Here is a 25632-nt window from a genome sequence, read left to right on the forward strand (position 1 = left end):
TTATTTATTTAGTAAGAAGCAGTGTAATAAGTACCACTACTACCCACTTTGTGTTGGGGTCCTGATCACTCCATCAGGGTTTATTCTGTGATAATGACCAGCTGTTTGCACATTATCCCTTGCATATTGAATCCAGTTTTACTTTGGAAAATGTCATATGTCACATTTCTGTAGGAAATTGAGAGCCTGTTGCTGAACTGGACTGGTCCTGATCTGAATGGTTTTGGAGAGCTGGTTCTTGAAGGTTCCTTCCGGGTTCAGCGTGTAAAAAAGGAAAGAGCATTCTTTCTTTTTGACAAAATGCTGCTCATTTCCAAAAAGAGGCTGGATCATTTCATATACAGCACTCACATCTTTGTAAGTAATCCACATTGTACTTAAAGTGCAATATTGTACATGACTTTTACAGGATTTAGAACATGCCGCCCTCATGTATTTCTCTTTCTCCCTCTCTCATTCTTCAAGTGCTGTAATCTGCTCCTAGTGGAAAACATGAAGGATCCTCTCTGTTTTAAAGTGTCAGACCAGACAATCCCAAAACAGCAACACATTGTTCAGGTGAGGCCAAATGTTTTCTAAAGTAAAATCTAAAATGCAGCTCAGACAGATAACATCATTATAGATACATTTTGTGTTTGAAATACCTCTGTTTGTTGCCAAAGTAATAGAAGTAGTTTTTATTAATATTTATATTACTTGAAAAACTAATATCCTAACTTTTCTTATCTGCAGGCTAAAAACCAGGAGGAGAAACGGTTGTGGCTACACTACCTCAAGAGGATGATAGTGGAGAACCATCCGGCATCCTTACCCCAAAAAGTAATATAATTGTTTATATGTTAAATGCCTGTTTTTTTTTTATTTATTTTTTTATTTTTTTATTGTCATTGCATTTCACACTAATGATAAATAAAATGCTAACAAATTATCAAAATACTTAGCAAAATGTAGCTATGGACTTTAGTCAGGACCTTAGCACTATACTGTAATTTTGTCGAGAATGAAAACACGGCTGTGAGGGATAGACTTACAGTCTGTTCAATGGGTTGTTAGTTTGTTTAAATTGGTGTTAATCGTTTAGCTGACATAACACTGAAGATACATCTTTCTGAAAATTTCCGAGATCTATTTCCTTTCATACAGCTTAATACATTCCATTGTACAGACTGTAATTCTATAGCTCACAGCCTCATTTTCATCCAAGTAAAATTCAATATGGTGTCTGCCTTGACTAAGGTCTACAGTTCATAGAAGTTCATTGAAGGACATGAGAAACTTCCTTAAGAAATTGGCTTTGTATCTGGTTGAGCAATACATCTTACATGTTTTGCAGGCAAGGCAGGTTCTTGGTGACAGCTTCTGTCAGTGTAAGTATTCCTTGCATTCTTGAAATGTTTCTTGTATCAGTTAGTATTTCACTTGCTGTACAATACTCATGTTTTGTATGATACTTAGCCCCACAGTTTGATCAAGAGCCAATAAGGAAGCCAATGCCTTCTCCACGACTGGATGATGTTCATAACTACCACAGAGGAAGAAGGCAATCAGGTCTGCCATGTAGTGTTTATTAGAATACCTTAAAATGCCAACCCACTTTGATTTATGTACTCATAATAAGGGACTTCATGTACCCTTGACAGAACCACCAGAGTTCATTTACACACCCGAGAAAGCCAGAAAAAGCCTTCCTCTCCTCCTAGAGGGTAATCTCTCATACAAGCGTGGTAGGAGGCAGTCTGGTGAATATCTCATCTCTGTTTTGCATTTAATTTTGAAATAGCAATGAACTGCAATGTACTTATGAAAAAGATGTTCTCACAGTAGTTATATATAGAGCTGGATTATAATGAAAATATCAATGATTAATCTCTGTGTGTCCCAAGCCCCTGCCAAAGATATAGAAGCTGCATTTAAGCAAAGTGGTGAGTATAAACTTCTGTTAGTTCTTTTTATCAGTTTGTTGTGTAATGTTATTTTTCATTGGTCAATGATGATACTGCTTTGAGGATAAATGTGAAACTAAAATAAATTTGAATGAAGATATTGTTTTACTTTGCTGCTGTAATGTTTTTTATATCATGGACAAAGGCTTCAGTGAATGGCACTGAAAAGAATAAAAAAACATTTTGTATTTCTTTCTATTTCTGATCTGCCATGGCTCCACCACATGGAATCAAGTTTCGTTAAAGGTGTGAGATACATTTATTTTCTTCCATTTAATATTATATACACATACAATTTTAATTTTTATTGCAAACTTGTAGCAAACAGTGTTAGTTAACACCTTCGGTTTCACAGCCATTATAAAAAGCTATTCAAACGTTCAAAGGTACGTTTTCTGTATTTCTACATATCTGTGTTTCTGTCTGCTCATGGCTTCTCAGGCTGGCAGTGAAGGAGAGTTATGCCCTCAGGCTGACAGCATTGGCTCCTCAGGCAGTACCAGTACTCTTGCTTCCTCTGTCATTGAAGTTGAATCTGGTCGTGATGATCTGGCTTTATGTCATGATGAGGAGGATATTTCCCCACTCCCTCCACCACCAACAATATCCATTACTGAGGAAATCATGCAGTTTATTAACCAGAGCCGTGTTCGAGAAGGCATGGCGGAGTTAACGTCTGAAGTGGTACATATTGCACAAAAACAAACAGTAACCCTGCACAATCCATCAGTGATTTTGTAGCAGTAATGTTATTAATGTGTTAAAGCTGAAGCAAGTAACTTTTTCAATGTTAAAATACTTTCTCTTATCCCATCTTAAAATATGCACTGTAAGTTAGCCATTCGTTGGTTGATTTCTTTACAAATTTGACACTATAAAAATGTTTCTGTTTGATTACCCTATCAAACCCAACACATCAACACTGACCCAACCAATTGCATGTGTATGGGGTGAGATTATCTTTTTTTTTATTTATTTTTTTATTAATGGCAGATGGGGAGAGTGTTTTCAAACAGCTTTCAAATAATATTTATATTTGCAATTCTGTATAGTGGCACTAGTGTTGCAGAAATTACACACTTCAGATTTAATATAAACTTCTTAAATATATCTATATTATAAGATTAATGAATTCTTAAATATGAACTTCATATTTCAGTCAGGTGGAACAGAATTTTATTTTGGATTTTGAAAGTGGCATCCTACTGAATTTTCTTTCTTCCATAGTGCCAGTCGATTCCAGAGTTCGTGGATGTCCAGTCACTGGAGGAACAGCAGCTGGATGAATCCACGTCACTAGTATCTGAGGTGGATGAAAATGAGAAGCAGACAATATATACCAAACAATCAAAGGCACAAAAAAGTATGGTAGATTATGTGTTAGACAAAGACAAGGACAGCCATCCATCCTGTGAGTCAAGTGATTCTCCACCAGAGGACCTTGAGAGACCATCATCACCTCTGCACACCTCTAATGAGGTGAATCAATTAGGAGAATTGACATACACAGAGCTCAGTCAAGTTGATTCAACTGAAACAAAATTGGTCAATGCCATAAGTGAAAAAGAGGGCAAAGATACAGAGGATACATTTACTGAAAGGGAAGAGTCTCATCTAGAAGATAATTTGGATAAATCCTCTGATGACACGTCACGTGTGGCCAAGTCAGCTCCTGCTCAAATCTCTACTACATCGGAAGCAACTGACAGCTCTCTTGTCCCCAAAGTAGAAGTGGAGCAGAAGCTGACCAAAAGTGACAGGCAGATTATTGAGAAGATACGCAGCTATTATGAGGCAGCAGAAGCAGGTGTTGAGGAAGGTCAGACAGCACGAAGAAACAGCTTCTCTAATATTCCTGCAGGTTTGGTAAAGGATTCTGTGTCTCGATATAATGTTTGTGTTCACCAGAAGAGCCTGGTTGACTCTGAGAGTCGCTCTGACTGTGTTGAAAATTATTCATCATCTTTATCACTCCCTATGTCGGACCAGGCCGAACAGATTTTCACCCATGAGGAATCTGCAGATACAGCCTCTCCCCTTTCACATTCAGATTTTAGCCAAGAACAAGAAGAAATATTAGAAAGTAAGTCAGCAGTTGTAAAAGATGGACAGTTTTGTGAGTTTAATCCTTGTATGAAGCTCTGGAAAGAGAAAGAGGGGATGGTTCAAGAGACTCAGACTAATCTAAAAGTCCCTCTCTTGAGGGAGAACAGCTCTGGTGAGCCTACAGATGCTTCTGAAAAAAAAGAGACATCCATAAATCGCATGATGACTCAAGTACAAGATAAACAATCTGATCTTTCACAGTGCGGCAAAGACATTTCAAATCCATCAAATCTGCAGACAACAGAGAAAGCTGACATGTCTCTTCAACATCTAAGTAGAACCAAAGCTAGGATGTCTCCAAATGGAGGCCTGGATAGCTTTCCCAGTCAGATTAAGGTTGGCCGATGGTCTCGACATGGCAAGGTGGTTACGTGTAGCCACACTCTTTATGAAGGAATGGCAGAGGTACCAGATTTAGGATTTTATGAAGGTGGACCAGTCAGCCAGTGTTTGGTAGAGAATTCAGAAAAGATTCTAAATAAAGTGCAAATGCTTGCACGCATGTACACTGCCAAGGCAAGCAGCATGAAAGTACCACTACATCAGAAGAGAACACGAGTGAGTAAGGGAGCATGGGCAGTGGAGGCAAAAGTAAGCGTTCCACCCAAGTCCCAGCTACAGCTGCACCAGGGGGATATGAGAACACTAAGTCAACCCACAGGTGAGTACCTAATCCACAGACAAATTTTGATCTCTTGCAGTAGAAGATTATTTTAAATATATGCTGAGTAAAATGTTGCTTGAAAATGCTTTAAGTATTTGTATTTCTTTCTTAAGAGTGTATTGTCTTCAACACATTGTTTCACAGATCTTATAGAATCATCAGTTCCTACACCTTCTGAGCCTTTTGGTCACATCCTTGTAAGGGAGCAGTTTTCCACAACCTATCACCAAGAAAACGACTGCAATCTCATAGGGCCCCCAGAAAATATATCGCCAATTGGATCTAATTGGTCTTTTTCTTCTGCTGAATCCTCTGCTACATCAGTTCAAACATTATCCAAAAGAAAAACTGTTATGGAATCACAGGTCTTTGTGACATCAAACAATAAAGAGAGCACCTTAGAAAAATGTCAGTCTTTTCCTCATGAAGCAGTTTCTCAAGAAGATCAATCCTTGTTACTTACAATATGTTCTGGAATGCAGGCCCAAGCAGAGCCAGAAATGTCTTCCAATCTCTGCAGATTCCCTTTGGATCAGCATTCTGACAATGTAATACAAGAGAACCATTGTATTGCCATAGACAAATCCATTTCAATAAATGGGATTGGAGAAGAACATCAAAGAGAGATATTGCAAGAAGAGAACCCTACTTTTGTGAGCCCTTCTGGTTCAGCTAGTGAACTTCTTACTGACCCAGTAGTCATTACACATTCAGAAGAAGAGGCTCACAATGTGGAGGAGAAAGATAACTTAATTGTAAAGCCCTGTGAGAGTGTGACATTGATGCTTAAATCAGCCACAAATGATAAACCAGATAAAACTGAACATGCAGGACATTTGACATCCCAGCAGGCATGGACTGATGATGAAACCACTGGTAGTGAGGAATTAACATCTATAGTGTCTTCTGCTATTGATGTTGAAGCATGCTCTCCACTACAGTCAGCACCCACCTCAGATAACTGTGTTCAAACCCCAATGAGAAGTGAAATAACCACAGTGACCATCTCTAAAAGATCAGAGCAGTCATGTCCTCTGTTGACGGATCTATTGCAAGAGGATACAACTAACCCCACACAACTGGCACCTTTGCTTGATTCGTGTGGCAATTGTAGTCCCCTGGTTGTCAAAACCAAAGAAGACATCAGCAATGATTCAAAACTTTCAAGCCCATCCTCTACATCCCCTCTAGGTGCACCTCTTTTGGATGATCTTCCAAGGTTTACTAGCCAAAGACCTTCCAATATTCTAACCACCACAGGAAAGAGGAGTCCAGTTCCTAATTGGAATTCATCATCTCTGGCCTCGACCCCCCAAAGGTATTCTGCTGAGCATGTCAAAAATTAATCTGTAGCTCTAGTTTGCATGTTCAGAGTTTGTATGGCTATATGTGTAATGATTTAATTTGATCTGTCTTAATTTGATGTTTTCCTCTGTCTATAGATCAAAGCTATTGATAAAGCTACATTACTTATATCAGATTTTCACGTCTTATCTTTATCTTACCTTACAGACCGCCACATACTTCACTGCAGATTGAGGTACAGATTCTAGATACTTCCGTTTCTGATCTTTCTCCTCACAGACAATATTTCTCCCAGTCTCTTAATGATAAGCCTCCCACTGGTTGTGGACGTCCACTAGATGCAAAACCACCCTCTACCTTTAGCCCCAATCTGCGAATTCGTTCACCCTCTCCAATTAGAGGTGCCCCGATCCCCAGACCTTTCTCAACTGCCTCAGCTCTTTCAAAGTCTCTTGCTGCCTCTTGTATCAGTCAGACAATTTCACAAAGTATGGCCAAAAGGAGTGCACGCCTCCACTCTGCGTCACCACCTGTTAGCTCCCCTCCTCCCCCCAGATCCTCTATAACAATAAGGTCACCATCTCCTAAATCCATTGATCTAGACTCAAGTGTGGAGCCAAGTTTTGGGAGTACATCCAATACAGGAATAGGGAGCCAACCCACAAGGTTCTCTCCTTCCCCCTTCAGATCAAGCAACCTTCGATCCAGTCCCGCAACAATCCAGTCCCCTCCTCCTTATCGTAGTCAACGATCAATATCCCCTGCACCTCCTGTTAGCCTTCATTCAACCTCTAAAAACCCAAGTTCAGTTGCACTGGAGCAGCATCCTTACACCATTTTAAATGGCAATAACAACAATAACAACTATTTGAGCAATAATGGTTGGGCGACTAACTACCAAAAAACACCACACTCAAATGTGAGTGGATCCCCTCATTTATATGAAACCCAACGAACAACCTTGCATAACAGGGTGGCTTGGCCTTTTCCGTCCTCTGAGCCCAGCTCTCGTGTGCAGTCGCCCTCCCCCTCTATTTGTCCATCTCCAGTCACTCAAATCTGCTCCCCTTCACCTGCCCAGAACCATACCAATAACTTGATAATGAAGCCACCTAATCCTCGGACCCCCAGACAAGGTGGAGCAGGCTCTTTTACCCCTCTATCTTTGGAACTCTCAAGATCAACATCAGCCTGTTCATTATCACCCTGTGGAAGCCCCAGAATCACCTCTCCTCCCCCTATCAGCATTCCTTCAAGTTTATGGGGCTTTGCTAATCCACAGCCAAGGAATCCCTCATTAACAAATGTGTCTTCTCCAACAAAAGCAGAGGCAAGCTTTACACCAAGGGGCACCAGAATCATCTCTCCTATTCCAACAGGAATGTTGTCATGTTCAACAACCATTTCTCAGAGTCAAAGGAGGCAAAGGGGAAGCAGCTTGCCCTTTGTTACTCTAGGAGATAGACCACCCAGCCCAGCTAGATATGAGCGAAGGTCTTGGGCAGAAAATAGACGATGGTCATTGGGTTCAGAATCAGGGTTAACAAGTCCTCATGGGGGTTCGTGTGGTAGTCCATCTTCCATCAGTCCTGGCCCTCTATCACCTGTCAAACTAGCACCTGGAAGGACCAGTCATAGTGGAAAACATTTCACAACCATTGCCTGGCCAGATGTACATGATCTGTTGACTAAATACAACACAGAGCCCAATACTCAAACTGATACTTTTTCCTGCACAAAGGCAGAGCAAGATGAAATGCAGTTAGCAGAAACTACATGCCGGAGCACCCTGATTTGCCCCTATGTTGCTCAAGCTGACTCTGGCTATGAGACAGAGACTCCCATTCAGTGCCCAAAGGAGGACAATAGAGCAGACAATGTGCCTAATCAAGGGCCCAAAGCAACATTAAAAACCAGCTATGCCACCACTGTCAACTTGCAGATTGCTGGCAGTGGGAGGATAACATCCTTTAGTAATGCACAAGTCAGCCTTACTCAGACACTGGCACCTGTGACAGATAACCAGAACAGGAGAAGGGTCAGTATCAACAGTTGCAACTTCTCACTGTAAAACTGCAAAAGGCTTTGAGTGGTGTGCTACTGAGGTATAGTATGGTGCCTCATGCTTAAATGACACTTTATCTGGCACTTTAGCTTATAGCAGAGAGGTCAGTTAAGAGATCTAGATTCTCTTCACTCAGAAAGATTCATGGATGATAAAATACGGGTGTCAGACAATTGATGCTATGGTCAGTAATAATTTTATAAACCATTTAGTTACAAAAGGTGATTATCAAGGTTCCACCCTAGTTTCTATCCAGGATACCAGTAAAACATCAATGAATCTACTTTGATTTCTTTGCTATATTTGGCAGTGTTATTTTATTGCTCTTTTTAAAGACTGCAATATTCAAATGAATATTAATTCATATTAATATTAATACAAATCAATCTGTAATTGAACCAAAGCCTCTGTCATTACAGGCTTTCAGCTGGCTGTGATATATACAGAACTCGTATTTATGAAGTACTGTAGTTGTTTTCTGGCACTTAACTCTTGTTACTTTGTTTTGCACATTTTTCTCTTATGTGGTCCAGACGTGTCTGGAAAATAATGTGTTTCAGACAAAACAATTCCATGCATGTTAAATAAAATTTTCATTTCCTTTATATTCTTTTCTTTGGCAAATTTAATTGTAATATCCTACACAAAAATATGGAACATGAATCGTTGCTTTGATTGATGTTAGCCAGAACATCAACCCATCTTATATTTTTGTCAAAATGTTTGCTGTAACACACTGAAAAAGCATTCCATCGTGCCCTTAAAATTGTGCTGACTGGCAAATGGACTTAATTCAGTTTTAATTTAGTTTATTTTTAGTGTAATAAGTTGTTGATTTTTAAAGAAGTTTGTTAAATGTCAATTTGCTCAAGAATCTAAGGGCAATGAAATGAAACCAATGAAACTTGTGTCTCAGATTTACTTACCTAAAGCCTTTATGCACCACATAATGCTTTACAGAAATGGTGCAAAGAAATCAAATCTTTTATCTGTACTTTTTTTCTCTCTCTCTCAAAATAAATAAATTGCAAGATTTTCACAATTTGTACTTAAATAAAACCTGTGTAACCACAACTGTGCCAGTCTGATTCCTCTAAAGGTGAACATGTCAAGAAATGCTGCCCTCCAATAATATGACATGGTTACCATAGTTTGACAAAATTGGCTACTGTAGTTACAATTATTGGGTGAATACCAAACAGCATTTTTGTGGGAAAGGGACGCTACTGTTCCAAACTAAAGTGAGCAACAACAAACAAAAAAAAAAAAAAAAAAAAAGGATTCCTTAATAAAGGGCCCTTCCACAAGGCCGTTTCTTTTAACTTTTCCTAGATGAAAAGATCAAAGAAAAATCAGCCAATGTCGTTCCACAAACGCTTATGTCAACTAATATTCGGCAAAGGCGGCGAGATTTGCAATATTAAATTATACTCTGTAGGGAGCAGACTACTTTTTATGCCTCTAATATTTTATTCCTGAATATCAGTGTGACCCATACAAATGGAGATCCGAGAAACGTGTGGATGGAGTCAACTACATTAAAAATTACAAAAGTATTTAACCTTTACACAAGTCAACATGACGACAATGTTGTGCTTTTAGTTTGCACGGGTCCCGTGCAGATGTTTGTATGACTTATGTAGGCAGTCCAGCCCAATCACGAGGTGGTATATAAAGATACTAGACTGGGCTGCACATCGCAACTCTGTCGAGAGAACACTGTCGGGCACATGAAGGACATGATTCGGATACAGTAGTTTATTTACCGTCATTTCAACTGAACATTGGAATCTCAGCATTTATTATTGTTTTGGTTTTGCATAAGTGTATTTATTTTATTATTATTTTTATTGACAGCTATAGAGGGGCTGATAAAAAGACGTTGACTTCTATCCTTTGACATTATTATTCTGCATAATGATCAGACGTGAATCTGGAGCTCAGTCGGTGGATATGTTTAAGTCACTCCCTCCAGAATGGTTTTTTCCAGGTAGGTCGTTGCTTGCAATATGACCAGGTACAAAATGCTGACGATGTGTAAAAACAAAAATGATTGTCATGTCAATGTCAATGTCAAACGTTTGTCAAATACAGAAATCTGACATATGACCAGGGATTAAATTGGAATTTTTGAGAAGGGGGAACCCTAACACCACCCACCCCCAAATCTAGGCAAATAGTTGCTTAGACCAGGTTCCGATATAGACTACACGGAAGCATTATGCTTATGTAGTTAACTTGAACCTCTTCAACTCTTGGGCATTTTTGGGTTGCCGCCTGCAATTTTTACGCTCAGATTTAAAAGCTCATTATTTACACATACTGTGGACTAATTGCCAAAAATGTGTCTAATTTTTTCAGAAACTCCGCAAATAAAACAAGACTCCAATTATTCATAAATAATACTGTATATGTTTACAATCTTATGATGAATAGAATCTTTTTTAATCTTTTTTTTTTTTTTTCCTAACGTTGTAAGGCGTAGCCTAATTCTGATTATGTTCACTCCACCTCCCTCCAAATAGTCTTACTTTATTCCACTAGATGGCAGCAATTACTAGGACATTTTTCCCTCTCTCACCTTCCATCTCAAAATGCCGATCTGAAATGTAGGTGGCGCTCTAACGCATGGGCTAGAAACTCGATCTTAATTGTCATTATAAAGCATTAGAAAGGTGTGGTGTCGTAAATGTTAACAATAGTCGATAACATATATTTGCAATAATTTGTTAAGCATGATTTTCCTGCTATATGGCATATTTAGTTTTTGACATCTAAGATATAACATTGGATTATTCGCACAGGCAAGCTCAAGGTTAAAGCAGATATCAAGTTTTTAACTATTTGGGGCTTACAGCAGCAATTATCAGCATATAAAAGAGATGTATTTGATGTCTTACAGAAATCATATTTCACTTTGTGATTCTCCTGAAAATCTTCTGAACTGTGTTATTAGGGCAACAAACTGTACAGTCACATTCCTGAGAATTTGATATATGATTTGTCTATTTATTTGTTATTTGAAAGACTTTTATATTCATGTTAATATTTCTATCACATGACCTCTAGGTGGCGCTGATTTGCGACGCAAATACTTTCAGGCCTTATTTTGTTATTTTAGGTAACATAAATGCAGAAGTTAGGGTTATCAAAGTTCAGATTCTAAGCTTTCAAACGATACCTCATATGCCTAACTTGTGTATTTGGAGACTTGAACATTTTAAGCATAAACTTTTTTCACGAAATAGCGCCCCCTTTTGGACCTGCAGAGTTTAAATGAAAGAACTTTAAAGTAGAAAAGATGCATTACGTTTTAATCTTAGGTGCCGGTAAGCTGTTAGATATATAGTTATATGAAAATGGCCATTTTGTAGTATTTTGGAATATAGGTTGCATATATGTAAAAGTATGTGACTTTTTTTATCAGTGAAAACTATGCATGTTATACAGTATACACCAATGAGCTAAAACATTATGGCCAATCACAGGTGAAGAGAATAACGTTGATCATCACCTAACAAGGCCACATGTCAAGGTTTGGGTAGATTAGATGGTAAGCGAACAATCAGTTCTTGTAGTCAACATGTTGAATGCAGGAAAAATGGGCAGGAGTAAAGACCTGAGTGACTTTGAAAAGGGCCAAATTGTTATGGTCAGACAATTGGATCAGAGCATCTCTGAAAAAGCAAGGTTTGTTTGGTACTCCTGGTCAGAAGCGGTGAGTACTTACCGACAGTGGTCCAAGGAGGGACAAACCAGAAACCGGCGACAGGCTATCCCATGTGGTCCAAACCGAGAGAAGGTGGCACATGTCACTGAAAAGTTTAATGATGGTTATGGGAAAAATGTGTCGCAACACACAGTGCATCACACCCTGCTGTGTATATGGCTGCGTAGCTGCAGACAAGTCAGAGTGATGACCCCTGTCCCCCATCTAAAGTGCCCATAATGGGCACGCAAGTTTCGGAACTGGACCTTGGATTAGTGGAAGAAGGTCACCTGGTCCGATGAGTCCCATTTTCTTTTACATCACGTGGACGGCCGTGTTTACCTGGGTAAGTGATGGCATCAGGATGCTTTGTAGGAAGACGGCAAGCAGGTGGAGGGAGTTTGATGCTCTAGGCAATGTTCTGTTGGGAAACCCTGGGTCCGGCCATTCATGTGGACATCAGTTTGATACGTGTCACTTACATAAACATCGTTGCAGACCAGGTACACCCCTTCATGGTAATGATATTCCCTAATGGCAGTAGCCTCTTTCAGCAGGATAATGCACCCTGCCACACCACACACATTGTTCAGGAATGGTTTGAAGAACATGATGAAGGGTTCAAGGTGTTGCCCTGGCCTCCAAATTCCCCAGACCTCAATCCGATTAAGTATCTGTGGGATGTGCTGGACCAACAAGTCCGATCCATGGTGGCTCCACCTTGCAACTTACAGGACTTGAAGGATCTGCTGTTAATGTCTTGGTTCCATATACCACAGGATACCTTCAGGGGTTTTGTAGAGTCCATGCCTTGGCAGGTCGGCGCAGTTTTGGCGGCATGCAGAGGACCAACATCATATTAGGCAGGTGGTCATAATGTTTTGGTGTATGTGTTTTACATATGTTGCCATATCACATTTCTGTATGGGACACAGCAAACAGCAGTACCAGTTGTGAAACATAATATCCTACAAGCTCACCATTGAAAAAACTGACAAAAAATATGCATAAGTAAATAAGGATAAAGAGTAAGTGGCAATAAAACCTGGACATGTCAAGAAAACTCCTAAATGTGTGTATTCCAGCCATAACATTGCTCCTTCTATTTGTCAGCTATATGTATTTTTTCCGCTTTTATTTTTCTTTATATTAGTCAAAATGTGGATGACTTCAACCATGTGCTCCACTGTGCACCTACGAATAACCTCTAGGAGGGGGGAAATGTAGCAGCTCAAAATTTCCCCGTCTCTTCCTAACAGACCTGATGAGAGATCTCTTGGTTGGAACATGTTTGATACAAGAGCATATTTACTCAACTATTCCATGCATTTCACTTCACTACTTCTGTATGTGGTGATCATGTTGACGAGACAGATCAAAGGATGCAGCTTAGAGAGTGTGGACATTGTGAAGAAGATTGCAATGGAGCTGCGCAAAATGGTACTAAGTTGTTACGGTTTTTTGGGGGTTTTTTTTACCTTATAAATTGTTTCTAAAATGTCAATTAATTTGTTTGACAGACTAACATGTCCAAATCATTCTGTCTAAACTGTTCTTTCTTTCATGACAGGAAACAAATGATTACATGCTGTACACACCAACTCTAGCAGATTATGAGGTATGTGATTGTACATGTTTTCAGGTTGTTGCGCATTTGCTTGAAGGGGCAATTGAAGCTTTGACCTGTGACAGTGTGGCTTATTATTCTTTGGATAATTACTGATAATGAATAGTTTAATTGTTTTATAACTGTGGCCAAGTGTGTTTATGTTAAATTACATTAAAGGTGCACTCTGTAATTATTTTGTTTTAGATTCACTGGTCTTGGACCAGTTACTAATGCCATTGTAGAAATACCCTATTCACAGGCATATTTCTAGGTTTATGATTATTTTTTCCTTCAAACGAAAGTGTCTGATAGCAGGGGGTTACCAAGATAAAGTGAGTAGTTATCTGCTGGTCATGTGATCTCAACATGGTGGCGCCCATGAGGGTGCACCTAGCTCTATGTGTAATAAAACAGCTTTTCTAGAGGACTAATATGACTGGAGTCTTTATCTCATGTTAGTGTTCATCATCTTAAATACATTTTTCATTAATACTATTCATTTCTTTGTGTAAACTTTTTTTATTAGCAAAAAACGTAATATAGTGATGCTTTAATATTACATTAATATTAAAGGTGCACTCAGTATCTTTTGTCTTTGTGTCATCTTGGACGTACACTGATACCAGAGGCTTGGATGCAGCATAATTTTAAATCAATTGATTTTAGTTTCAGATGCTATTGTAGAAATGCATTCACAGTCAGCTATGATTATTTTAATCAATGAAAGTGTCAACAGGATGGTTACTGAGATTAAGCAAGTAGTATTCAGCTGGTCATGTGATTCTAACATGGCAGCCCTCATGCGCGGACCTTCTCCATGTAGAATAAAACAGCTTTTATAAGGTTACTGAAATGACTGGAGTCTTAATTTTAATGTGAGTGGTCATTATTTCTTACATATACTGCAAAATTACAATTCATGTTTTTAGAAGTAAAACTTTGAGGAAAAAATTAGTGAGTGCACCTTTAATACATTTAAACCCTATTATGAGATACTGTGAAAAGTGATGAAGTGCCTGGCTCATAGATTTTTGTGAAAACTATTCTGTTACAACAGCTGGGACATCTTAGACTCTAAAGCTTTTGTCCTTTGTTAATTCCTTCGATGATCAGAATTTTACACAGGATTCTAAACTGAATACATTCCCGGATTCATCCCTCAAGTTAAGCAAATTGAGTCAGGACCAAATGTGTGATTTGTTGATATTTTTTATGTATATATACAGGCTGTTAATCATTGTGGTATCTCCTTTAGCAGAACTGCTCCAGGTCCACACTTACATGCTTTGCATTGGAAGTGAATGTTTTGGTCCTTGAAATCAAGAGTGTGAACAGGCAGTCTAAGCAATTATTTAAAATGCTCAACAATCTGATCAATAAGGTGAGTTAATCATCTGCATTGATGTTCATCGTCTGCAAGCAGTCTCAGAATCCATTACTAGACAAGTTGCCTATACATTTTGGGATTTAATAGTATACTTGCAATGTTCGGGCAAGGCAGGAAAGGAACAGACGATGATGATGAAGTGTGAACCCAAGTGCAGAATTTGTTAACAACTTGAAATCCAAAATGAAACAAACATTTAAAAAAAATAAATAAATAAATAAAAAATTAAAATACATTTAAAAAAATCTTGACTCAACTCAACTACATTACACCAAAACAATACTTGACAAAAGGCAATGGCAAACACGAGGGCTTAAATACATGAACATGGGTAACCACATGACAGAGACAACCAATGACGAGACTAAACTAATGAACATGATAACAAGGCAATGAAACAAGAACCAATGATAAAACAGAACTGATAACAAGACTCACAAACATAAACCAATGAAGAGACAGGACTAATAAACATGGCGGAACAAGAGGGTCACATGCCAGTCACATGACAAGGAACCAATAAGAACAAAACACATGAAACATGGCGGGAACAGGAAATCACATGACAAGAAAGAGGAAACAGGAACAAGGAACTAAATTTTCCAAATAAAAGACATGAACAAAAACACATTTAAAAGTGACAATATTTGGGGACTGGCAGTTTAGTAAAATAGGAGGAAGTGGAATCACATGGTTAAAAGAACAATAATGTTTGTGGTAACAATAACGGAACAATAAATGTGTATGGACGCTTTCCAACCTTGAATGTGCAAAGTTAAATTCAATTATTCAATTCAATTCATGAGCCACTTGGTATCTGCACTGAAAAATTGTTTTTTAACCTAAAATATGCTTCATGTGGTAATATCTAAATTAACTGTTTTATTCAAGTCAAAAATATTATTTAAAATCAATGAATCAAACTGAATACAGGTTACACCAACAAAACTAATTTTAAGACAAATTTGTCAGTTCACATAGTAAGACATCCACAAACCGTCCCTCCTTTATAGTCACTATTATTTCATCTTCTATTCATTCTCTCTCAGGAATTACTTTGGTAGCCCATAACCCTAACCAGAATGAATTCGCTTATAAGAATAGTACCATCACAAAAGCACATGGGGCAGTGGTAGCTCAGTGGTTAAGGCTCTGGGTTACTGATCAGAAAGTTGGGGGTTCAAGCCCCAGCACTGCCAAGATGCCACTGTTGGGCCCTTGACCCTATCTGCTCCAGGGGTGCTGTATCATGGCTGACCCTGCACTCTGACCCCAGCCTAGCTGGGATAAGTGAAAAAGAAGAATTTCACTGTATATGTGCAAATGTATAATGTGTGATGAATAAAGAAAATTATTAATTACATTAAGCTTACAAGGCAGAAGATATGGGACACCCAGTAGTGCCCAATGTTTTTATTATTTTTTTTATTAAAGAGGTACATTTTAATTAGACTGCAAAAAAATTCTCAAAAAACAAACAAACAATAATAATGATAGAAATTAACATTCTTAGGCAACAGGGACTTAAAAAAGTAGTGCACATTTTTTTTGCCTGTAATGAAACGAAATTCTGACCACTAAGCAAATGGAAACAGCCTCTCACTTAAACAAAAAGGCATATATAGAACTTGTTTTACTAACAGACAACTAATAAGGGTACAGTCATTATTAAACTATAGAATAAGAATAAATAACATTTAAACATAGATACAACAACAATCTTAATCATAATTAGATTGGAGCTGTCAGAATTAATGCGTTAACACATGCATTTCATTTAAATAATAAAATCATTTTTCTTAATTGCGATTAACACATTTACCATATAAACCAGCATAAACACTGGTTGGAAGGGTGGAATCTTTGTAATGTGTCTGACCGGAGTCATTACACTGATGCACACACACACACACACACACACACACACACACACACAAACTTGTTTTTGTATCATTGTGGGGACTCTTCATAGTCTTCCATGCATTTTATGGATTTTATACAGATCTAACGAAAATGTCTATCCCCTAAACCTAACTCTACCCCTAAACCTAACCCTCACAGGAACCTTTCTGCATTTTTAAATTTAAAAAAAAAACATTGTTTAATATGTTTAATAAGCCATTTCCCTCGTGGGGACCGCTGGCTGGGCCCCACAAAGTAGGTGATCTCAGGTTTTACTATCCTTATGGGGACATTTGGTCCCCACAATGTAGTATAAACATGTACGTACACACACACATTCCATGCCAGTGATAAAATGATGGAGAAAGGAGCTCTTAACGCTATTTGATGTACAAAACAAGCCCAGATGGGACTTAGAAATCAAGTATTTTTCAGCCTAAGAAAGGCACATTTTACAGAAGCACAGAACAGAAGCACGCCAATCTATTACCAAAACACAGAATGAGACGTTTTTGTCTGCAAGCGTTTTTCATGTGGAGTTCAAAGCGGCACTGGCGCTGACGCTGACGCCCTGATGCAAATAATGAACGCGGCTTCTTACAATTGCTGTTGGAAAGCGGATAGCCACAGTCTACTGGCAGATTTATATTGTGGAGGATGAGAATTTAAGAGATTTAATCCCCATTGCAGTGAATACTCAAACTATGGGGACTAATTATTTTAATTAGTCAAACTCCCATTTAGACTTTGGGAAACATTTAATGTTACTCGAATTGGTGATATTTTAGTGCATTTCTATCTTTATACTTTGGAAGTCTTTGTTTGGAAAATATTAATAAAGCCTTATATTACATATTGTTTTGTTTTCTTTCCTAAGATGGAAATACATGAATTTTGACAAGAGAAGTATATATAAATACTGTCAAATTTCAGCACTTTCAAAATCTGTAATTAATCACGATTAACTACACAAAATTATGCGATTATTAATTATAACTATGCAAACACACAAAATAGCACCTTAAATACTGCATATGAATGGAGGAAGATGAATGAGCGACTCTCTTTCCTGTGCAATACACATAATACAGCTTAAACAACAAATCCTATTTTATTGAATATTTTATGTATTTGATAACAAATGAAGGATGGGCAAGGAGGAGTCAGGAACGGGCAGAACAGTCAACTTAACTCAACTTAAAACAACATAAAACACATAGACACGTGCGCACGCACACATTCACACATGCACGCACACTCACACACACACACACATAGTGGCCGTGTGTGTGTGTCTCTCTCTCTCTCTCTCTCGATCTAACGTCTCCGGCTCCACTTTATCTCTCTCTCCCGCTGATTAGTTGACTCAGCGCCGGCCGTACACCCTCACGGCCCGGCCACGCCTTCCTCCTCGTCACACTCCTCCCCCGACCGATTCAGGCTGGGGCGCCATCCGGACTGGCCTACTCCCCCTCAGCCTCCCCCCCCAACTCTGGAGGGGAGATGCTGCCCTTCTGGCTATTCCGCCAGCCGATGGTCCACCCCGCCTCCTGGGAACCTAGGGAGAGGGGAGGGGAGGGAGAGGGGAGAGGGAAAGGGCGAGCGGGAGGGAAACTGAGAGAGAGTGAGAGAGAGAGAGAGAAAAACTATGGCAGGCACTTCTATCATTTAATATTCAGATTTGACTATCCATAATTATGTTTTGACTAGTCAATACTCCAATTTCAGATATCTGTTGTGCAAATTTTTGACTAGTAATAATTCACATTTAAGATATCTGCAGTGCAAATTTGACCAGACCAATTTCCATAGCATTGCATTAAAAACAGTTTTCAGATATCTACAATAGAGTTTTTCCCAAGTAGAAATTGTACTTACAGATATCTACAATTGATTTATTACTAGTACAAATTATAATTTAAGATATCTCTAACACCGAATCAGTTTAGCTATGGTCAATGTCCTTAAATTACATTCTAATGCACTTGTAATGACACTTTATCTACTGTGAAGTAATCTGATTACATAATACTATGTTAAGTTACAGGACAAAAGGAAACCATGTCCAGACTGTGATCTCTACAGAGAGGAAAGTGCAGAGACTTTTTTGGAAACCCTGCAAAATGTTTTACAAAGGATGAATGTGGAAAGAAACTGTGCTCAAAGGAAAGTGAAGAGACATGTATAGACCGTTATAAGAGAACATTAAGATATTTATCTTCCCCTCTGTGGAGCTTTGAAGTGCTGTTGGAGATGCACAAAATGCTAAGCTAGATCGCACACTAAGGTATCCAGTCTGTATTTCAATGTGCAAATATATATTTTCTTAAATAAAAAATACTTTCATAGCATATTTGTCACAATAGTCTGCTTTTACTACAAATTACCTCCATGAGCACTTATTACATTATTTGTTCATCTGCTCGTATTTGATCATTTGCTCTCCATGTGTCATAACTGTGGTGCTAATACATACATTGTTGGTTAGAGAATTATTTTATATTCCACTAACCCGGTGGCCTTTTTATAAAAGGTGCACCATTTTTACATGTTTTTCTATAATTACTAAAATCTTGACCATAATAGGTTTAATGTATCTTAAAAGAATACTTTACCAAAAAATTACGATTCTGTCATAATTTACTCACCCTCATGTTGTTTTTTTATTTTACAGAATCTGCATGCAGGTCTTTTCCATATTAACAGTTCTCAGTGATCACAGCTCCAAAAATGACAAAAAAGACACCAAAAAGGCACCTTAAAAGTAGTCCAAATGAATTGTGTGCTATATTCTTAGTGTTCTAAAGTCATACGATAGCTTTGTGTGAGGAACAGACCAAAATGTAAGTCTTTATTCACTGATAATGTTCCGCTCCAATGAGCTTTCAGATTAAGAACTGCTGCAATTAGATCATTAAGTCTGTGTGAAGATTTTTTTTTTTTATTCTCATTTCTGTGGAACACAATAGGAGATGTTAAGCAGAATACGAGTCTCAGTTACCACTGAGGCTGTCATTACGTCTCTATACAACAAAAGTTAATGGTACCAAATACTCCTTTTTTGTTCCACAGAAGAAAATCTTATGAATTCAGATTCAGATTCAGAATTCAGGAATGTTTTCACATGTCACACAGGACTAAAGCTACAGTAAATCACTTTCTGTAAGTCTCTCTGGACAAAAGTGTCTGCTCTATGCCTTAAATGTAAAAGTGCTGCAAATCATTGTTTAAGAAGTGACAAATTAAAGCAACCAGTAACAATTTCATTTTAAGAGTGATAAATGTAATTGAGCAATGATTTCTAAGTTTCTAGGTTAGGAATGGTTTCTACCTTAATTTCAGGGAGTTTCTTCTTACCTTGTGCTTTCTCACTGAAGGATTAGGCCAGACATCCTGTAAAGCTACTACATACTGTATATCTATAAATATCCACTTTCATATTTACTTCCACATTCTTCTTTTGTTTTTGTCAATTCACATTCTTTGTGCATATCACCACCTACTGGGCAGGGAGGAGAATTTATAGTAAAGTAGAATTAAATATTGATCTGTTTCTCACCCACACCTATCATATCGCTTCTAAAGACATGGATTTAACAACTGGAGTCATATGGATTACTTTTATGCTGCCTTTATGTGCTTTTTGGACCTTCAAAGTTCTGGCCACCATTTACTTGCATTGTATGGACCTACAGAGCTGAGATATTCTTCTTCAAAATCAAGCAAAACAGCACCGTCAATCCACTTCTGTTATTGTGCAAAATGATTGACAGGCAGAAAGCACATCAAAGGCTGATCAAAGAATGTGTCCACTGCCCACGGTCAAATTTTTGTTTGCTCTTTACACAGTCTGCTGTTACAGAGACCAGTGAGATATCTCAGGACACTATATTATTTTATACTATATACTATACTTCAGTGATATCTTTCAGGGAAAAGTATTATTTTTGCACACCATTCCATAAAAAAGGAAAGATACGCAATAAAATGTCCTACCTCCTGAAAGATATTAATTAAATCAGAGGTGCATAGGGGTGCCGTATAAAGGGGGTCGCCGGCGGCTCAGTAAAAGGGGCGCAATCGCTTACAGCACCTTTAAGTAAATGTAAAGATACCTTTATGGAAATTGACTCAAGCAAAAGTTAAAGTAGCTCTGAGAAAAACACTTAAACAAAAGTTTTAAAGTAACAGACCACTTTTCGAAATGATTTGGCCGATTCAAAAGAATCAGATGGATAAAAATATTTCCACTGAAACTATTTTTTCGCAAATCAATATCACCCATGCTGTTTACATTTGCAGCTCTGTTCATTTTTGTGTTGTTTAGTTGTAAAATAACGAAAGGGTCTGGCAAAATGTATTGGACTAAAAGTATTAATTTTTATTTCAAACTGTAGTGAAGTAAAAGTGAAAGTCAACAGCAATATTTATACTTAAGTAGAAATATTTAAAAATGTACTTAAAGGAATATTCCGGTTTCAATACAAGTTATCGACAGCATTTGTGGCATAATGTTGATTACCACTAAAATTAATTTTAACTTATGAGTAAAATAAAGTCTGTGGTACACATTACTTGACGATACGTGGATGTTTTGTTCTACAACATAGATTACACACAGTCATATATCAAACATGAATTCTGAAGCTGTATTGAAATACATGCTTTTTTTTTTTTTTTTTCAATTGCACAGCGGCTTCAAAATTCACGTTTGAGGTATGACTTTGTGTAATCTATGTTGTAGAACAAAACATCCACGTATCGTCAAGTAATGTGTACCACAGACTTTATTTTACTCATTAGTTAAAAACCCCATTATGAAAACCCATAGGAAAATCCCGAGGGAACCCCTGGCAAATTATCTTCCAGGTTTTTGGACTACAAGCTGTGGTGGGCAGCACAGGTATGGACAGTGCCCAACAAAGTTCTATTTTCTAATAACGTAAAAGAAGTCAATTTAAAAATTATTCATCATTACTACCCTTGTAATAAATATTTAAGTAAATTTATCCAAAACATTTCCCCGCTGTGTGTCCTTTTGCCAAGAGGAGGAAGAATCTATCTCTCACCTATTTTTATTTCTGTTATTACACTAAACATTTTTGGCTACAATTATCAGCATCTTTATGTATTTATTTGTGTGTGTGTGTGTGTGTGTGTGTGTGTGTTTTACCAGATTATTAACATTTCTATCAATAGGGTTCTTTTCCATTGTGACGAATCTGGTAATAGGGAGTTAGATGATGTCTTAAACTGTGTTTGTATGATGGGTGAATACCACATACACAAAGCAAGATTCCTTAAAGGTGCTATGTAATATTTTTACTGCACTAAATCATAAAATGGCCATAATATGTCATTAGAGAATTAGGAAACATGCTAAGTTGAAATACTGGCTTCTCCGATAACAATGCTACAGCCAGTATATTCTATTTTGAAGTTTCCATTCCGGGCCGGAATTTCTGTTTATGTTTTGGCCTGTGTGATCCCGCCCAGTGCCCACTCACAAATAGTATTTCGACACCGCCGGGTTGCCAGATTTAAACAAGTTTGCAGGCAAACAACCATTGAAGCCAGCAAACGAACTGGAACAGAGATAACAGATTCCACCCGACCTAAAATGCCTCGCCACCCATCTAATAACCACCATGACCAGAGGCGTAGTAAAACAAGGATAAATACTGGAGATGCCTTTAGAAGATGGAGACCGTTTAAAGCCCAGAAATCCTTTAAAATGGATGCTGAGTTGGCTAATTTGCGTGTCAATAATCTGGCAACCCGCATGAGTTCGAGTCATTAAAAAAACATGTTTAAACAATTTTTTTCCCCCGTATTTCCCACTTGTTCTCTGTAATGTTATAGGAATTTAAGTCTTGCAAAATTAATTATAAAAAAGAAAGAAAAAATGAAAAAGAAAAAAAGAGAGGATTAAGGACACTTTAAAACATGCACAAAAACTGGTGGGCAGCACGGTGTTCCTCCAAGCACTATAGTGCGCTGTTTGATTGTCTCTTTGCCTGTTGCATACGGAAGTTTAAGAAAAAAAAAAAACATTAGCCATTGCTATCTGAAAGAAGCACAACTAGACTGCTGCCGAAAGGTAAGAATGGGCATTTACGCGCACTTTACTCAAATGTTTCATACGTGTTTAGCTGTAAAGGAATTTTCTGTTAAATTAAGGAGTGACTATGGTAATTAAAGTACGGTTTTATTTGAAAAAATACTGTATGTTAGCATGCTCGTGCTAATTCCTCATCGGGTGGATTTAGCAGCATTAGCCGGAGCACATCACTAAACATTTTAAAATACAACAAAACCGAACTGCATGGACTTATGATGTTAACCCTTGATTTAAACCTCTGATTCATGTTATAAATAAAATAAAAACAAGTTAACATGCTTTAAGCAGATCGAAAATGTATAGCAGCTGTCTGTTTCGAAACCTAGTGAGCTGCCTACCTAGATAGCGTTTTATGTGACTTAATGGATCTTTTGAATCATATTACTGCCTCAAGTAAACGGCTTTAACTCATCATATGCCAGTGTTTCTCAATCCTTTCCTGGAGTACCCATAACACTACACATTTTGGATGTCTTTTTTTATCTAACACACCTGATTCTACTAATTAGTAGAGTGCTCCATGATCTGAATTGAGTGTCAGATAAGGGAGAAATGTGCAGTGTTAGTGGTACTCCAGGAAAGGATTGAGAAACACTGCCATATGGCATTCGCTCTGTATCTTATACATGGCTGTATGGCTGTTTTTCAGGCTAATAACATGTATAGTGTGATGTTTATAAATGAAACTTGCATCTGTTTATTAAACACATACTATTGTACAAGAATATTGTTTGGCAGTACAAGTTTTAACATGTTTATTGTGGTTTACTTAGGGGTCTTCCTGTCTGGTTAACGCAGAAAGAAGGACAGAGAGATGTCTGACAGTGAGGACAGTGATTTCTCTGATAATCCGAGTGAGAGGAGCAGTGAGGCTGAGGAGGCAGAGGAGAACGAGGTGAGCAATACTATTATTTTTAAAGTTCCTTCATTAGCAGTTTTATGTAATTTGCAGCTCATTCTGCCCAAGATCTGCCCATGACATGTGACTTCAAAGTTAATTTTGTTGCATGCACGGTTCCCACAGTCATACAAAACCTGGAAATATCAGAGAATTTTTAAAACTGTGAATATAGATTTTTCTGCTTATGCTTGGCTCTGAAGTATTTAATTGGATTGAAATTAGAGGCTGACCAGTATATCGGTTTTGCGATTAATCTGTGCCAGTAGTTGCTTTTTGAAACTATCGGTTATCAGCAAAAATCAATGCCGATAGTCACTTTTTTCTCTCTCTCTGTGGCCAAAACCGTTTATCTGAAACCCTTTTTATAGGCTACAAAAGCTTAATTTGGTGAATATTTATATAGAGAGCATTGTAAGGAAGCCAAGACACCGTTACCATCACTGTTTATTGATTAATTTATGATTATTAATGAGACATTTACATTTATTCATTTAGCTGCCGCTTTTATCCAAAGCGACTTACAAATGAGTTGAACAATAGAAGCAATTCTTCAGCAACATGCTGTAATACAAGTTTCAAAATTCCTTGAAAGTTATACATATTGAGGAAGGTGAAAGACAGAGGTAGAACTTTTTTTTTTTTTTTTTTTTTTTCAATTAAGCCAAGAGAGCATTAGTAGGCTAGGATCAAGTGCTTGCAAAAGAGCTGTGTCTTTAGGTGATTTTTGAAAGAGGCTAGAGAAACAGCTGCTCTAGTGGAAATCAGCAGGGCTGCATTTCCCAAAAGCATCGCAAGCTTAAGTTGATCGTAGAGACCATTGGCACCAATGGTTTCTACAATCTACTTAGGCTTACGATGCTTTTGGGAAAAGCAGCCCAGGTCATTCCACCAGCGGGGCACAGTCGAAGTGAAAGTCCGGGAAAGGGATTTTGTGTATCTATGAGATGGCAACACGAGGCGCCGTGCACTTGTGAAACGAAAGCTTCTGGAGGGCACATAGACCTGAAGAAGTAAGTGTAGATAGGCTGGTGCAGAGCCAGGGGTTGTTCTGTAAGTGAGCATCAATGCCTTAAACTTAATGCAAGCAACTGTTGGCAGCCAGTGTAGTTCAAAGAAGAGAGGCGTGAAATGCACTCTCTTGGGCTCGTTAAAGACCAGTCGTGCCACCACATTCTGGATCAATTGCAGAAGTTTGATTGTACATGCAGGAAGGCCTGCCAGAAAAGCATTGCAGTAGGCCAGTCTGAATAAAACAAGGGTCTGGTCAAGGAGTTGTGTAGCATGCTCAGATAGAAAGGGCCTGAGCTTTCTAATGTTGTAGAAAGCAAAATCTGCAAGATCATGCTGTTCCTGCAGTGTGGTCCGTGAAGTTCAACTGATCGTCGAACACAACACCAAGATTTCTGTCTGTCCTGGATGGATCGTTAATGAGTCTAGTTGAATGGTGAAATTGTGATGAACCGCTGGGCTCGCTGGAACCACAAGAAGCTCCGTTTTTGCAGGGTTGAGATGGAGGTGGTGTTCTTTCGTCCAATCTGAAATGTCTCCCAGGCAAGCTGAGACTGTGCATCTACCTTAGGATCGTCAGACTGGAATGAGAGGGAGAGTTGTGTGTCATTGGCATAGCAATGATAGAAAAGCCATGTGCCTGAATGACAGATCCCAGTGATGACATGTATATGAAGAAGAGGAGAGGTCCAAGCACTGAACCCTGAGGTACCCCAGTAGCTAGTTGGTGAGATTGTGACACCATTCCCCTCTAAGACACACTGCAAGACCTTCCTGTTAGGTAAGACTCGAACCAGTGGAGCACGGTTCCTGTGATGCCCTTTGCCGTGAGGGTTGACAGTAGAAAGTGTTGGTTTACTGTGTCAAAAGCAGCAGACAGATCCAGCAGAATGAGAGCAGATGATTTGGATG

At 38.3% G+C, this 25632-nt stretch overlaps 3 protein-coding genes across 4 annotated transcripts in view; all 3 read left to right on the forward strand.

Moving 5' to 3' along the window:
* LOC127422131 (pleckstrin homology domain-containing family G member 2-like) overlaps positions 1-2195 on the forward strand; it is a 55293-nt gene extending 53098 nt beyond the window's left edge. Inside the window, exons 9-16 of the mRNA XM_051665482.1 lie at positions 175-357; positions 466-558; positions 733-819; positions 1334-1367; positions 1456-1548; positions 1641-1739; positions 1884-1922; positions 2179-2195. Of these exons, the coding sequence (XP_051521442.1) occupies positions 175-357; positions 466-558; positions 733-819; positions 1334-1367; positions 1456-1548; positions 1641-1739; positions 1884-1922; positions 2179-2195 (645 nt within the window). The remainder of the gene's footprint in view (positions 1-174; positions 358-465; positions 559-732; positions 820-1333; positions 1368-1455; positions 1549-1640; positions 1740-1883; positions 1923-2178) is intronic.
* LOC127422650 (uncharacterized) lies at positions 1991-21235 on the forward strand. Its single transcript, XM_051666406.1, has 9 exons — positions 1991-2189; positions 2385-2627; positions 3171-4710; positions 4858-6031; positions 6226-10073; positions 12946-13232; positions 13363-13410; positions 14657-14782; positions 19365-21235. The coding sequence occupies exons 2-5, from the start codon at positions 2568-2570 to the stop codon at positions 8087-8089; spliced, it is 4638 nt and encodes a 1545-aa protein (XP_051522366.1). The 5' UTR covers positions 1991-2189; positions 2385-2567; the 3' UTR covers positions 8090-10073; positions 12946-13232; positions 13363-13410; positions 14657-14782; positions 19365-21235.
* A 648-nt stretch (positions 21236-21883) lies between these two features.
* Positions 21884-25632, forward strand: part of LOC127422033 (transcription elongation factor SPT5) — a 35277-nt gene continuing 31528 nt past the window's right edge. Inside the window, exons 1-2 of one of the 2 annotated variants that reach the window (XM_051665359.1) lie at positions 21884-22790; positions 23585-23706. In XM_051665359.1, coding sequence (XP_051521319.1) covers positions 23626-23706 — 81 coding nt within the window. In that variant the 5' untranslated portion in view covers positions 21884-22790; positions 23585-23625. The remainder of the gene's footprint in view (positions 22791-23584; positions 23707-25632) is intronic. The other variant, XM_051665360.1, reaches the window with a different exon arrangement.

This window comes from Myxocyprinus asiaticus, chromosome 31 (assembly GCF_019703515.2).
Source record: "Myxocyprinus asiaticus isolate MX2 ecotype Aquarium Trade chromosome 31, UBuf_Myxa_2, whole genome shotgun sequence".
Classification (NCBI taxonomy): Eukaryota; Metazoa; Chordata; class Actinopteri; order Cypriniformes; family Catostomidae; genus Myxocyprinus; species Myxocyprinus asiaticus.

Bases quoted from the DNA above. Each gene is read 5' to 3' on its own strand.
- LOC127422650 (XM_051666406.1), top strand. From the start codon at position 2,568: ATGCAGTTTATTAACCAGAGCCGTGTTCGAGAAGGCATGGCGGAGTTA. The intron at 2,628-3,170 runs GTACATATTGCA...TTTCTTCCATAG, and splicing joins CGGAGTTAACGTCTGAAGTG to TGCCAGTCGATTCCAGAGTT. The intron at 6,032-6,225 runs GTATTCTGCTGA...CTTACCTTACAG, and splicing joins CTGGCCTCGACCCCCCAAAG to ACCGCCACATACTTCACTGC.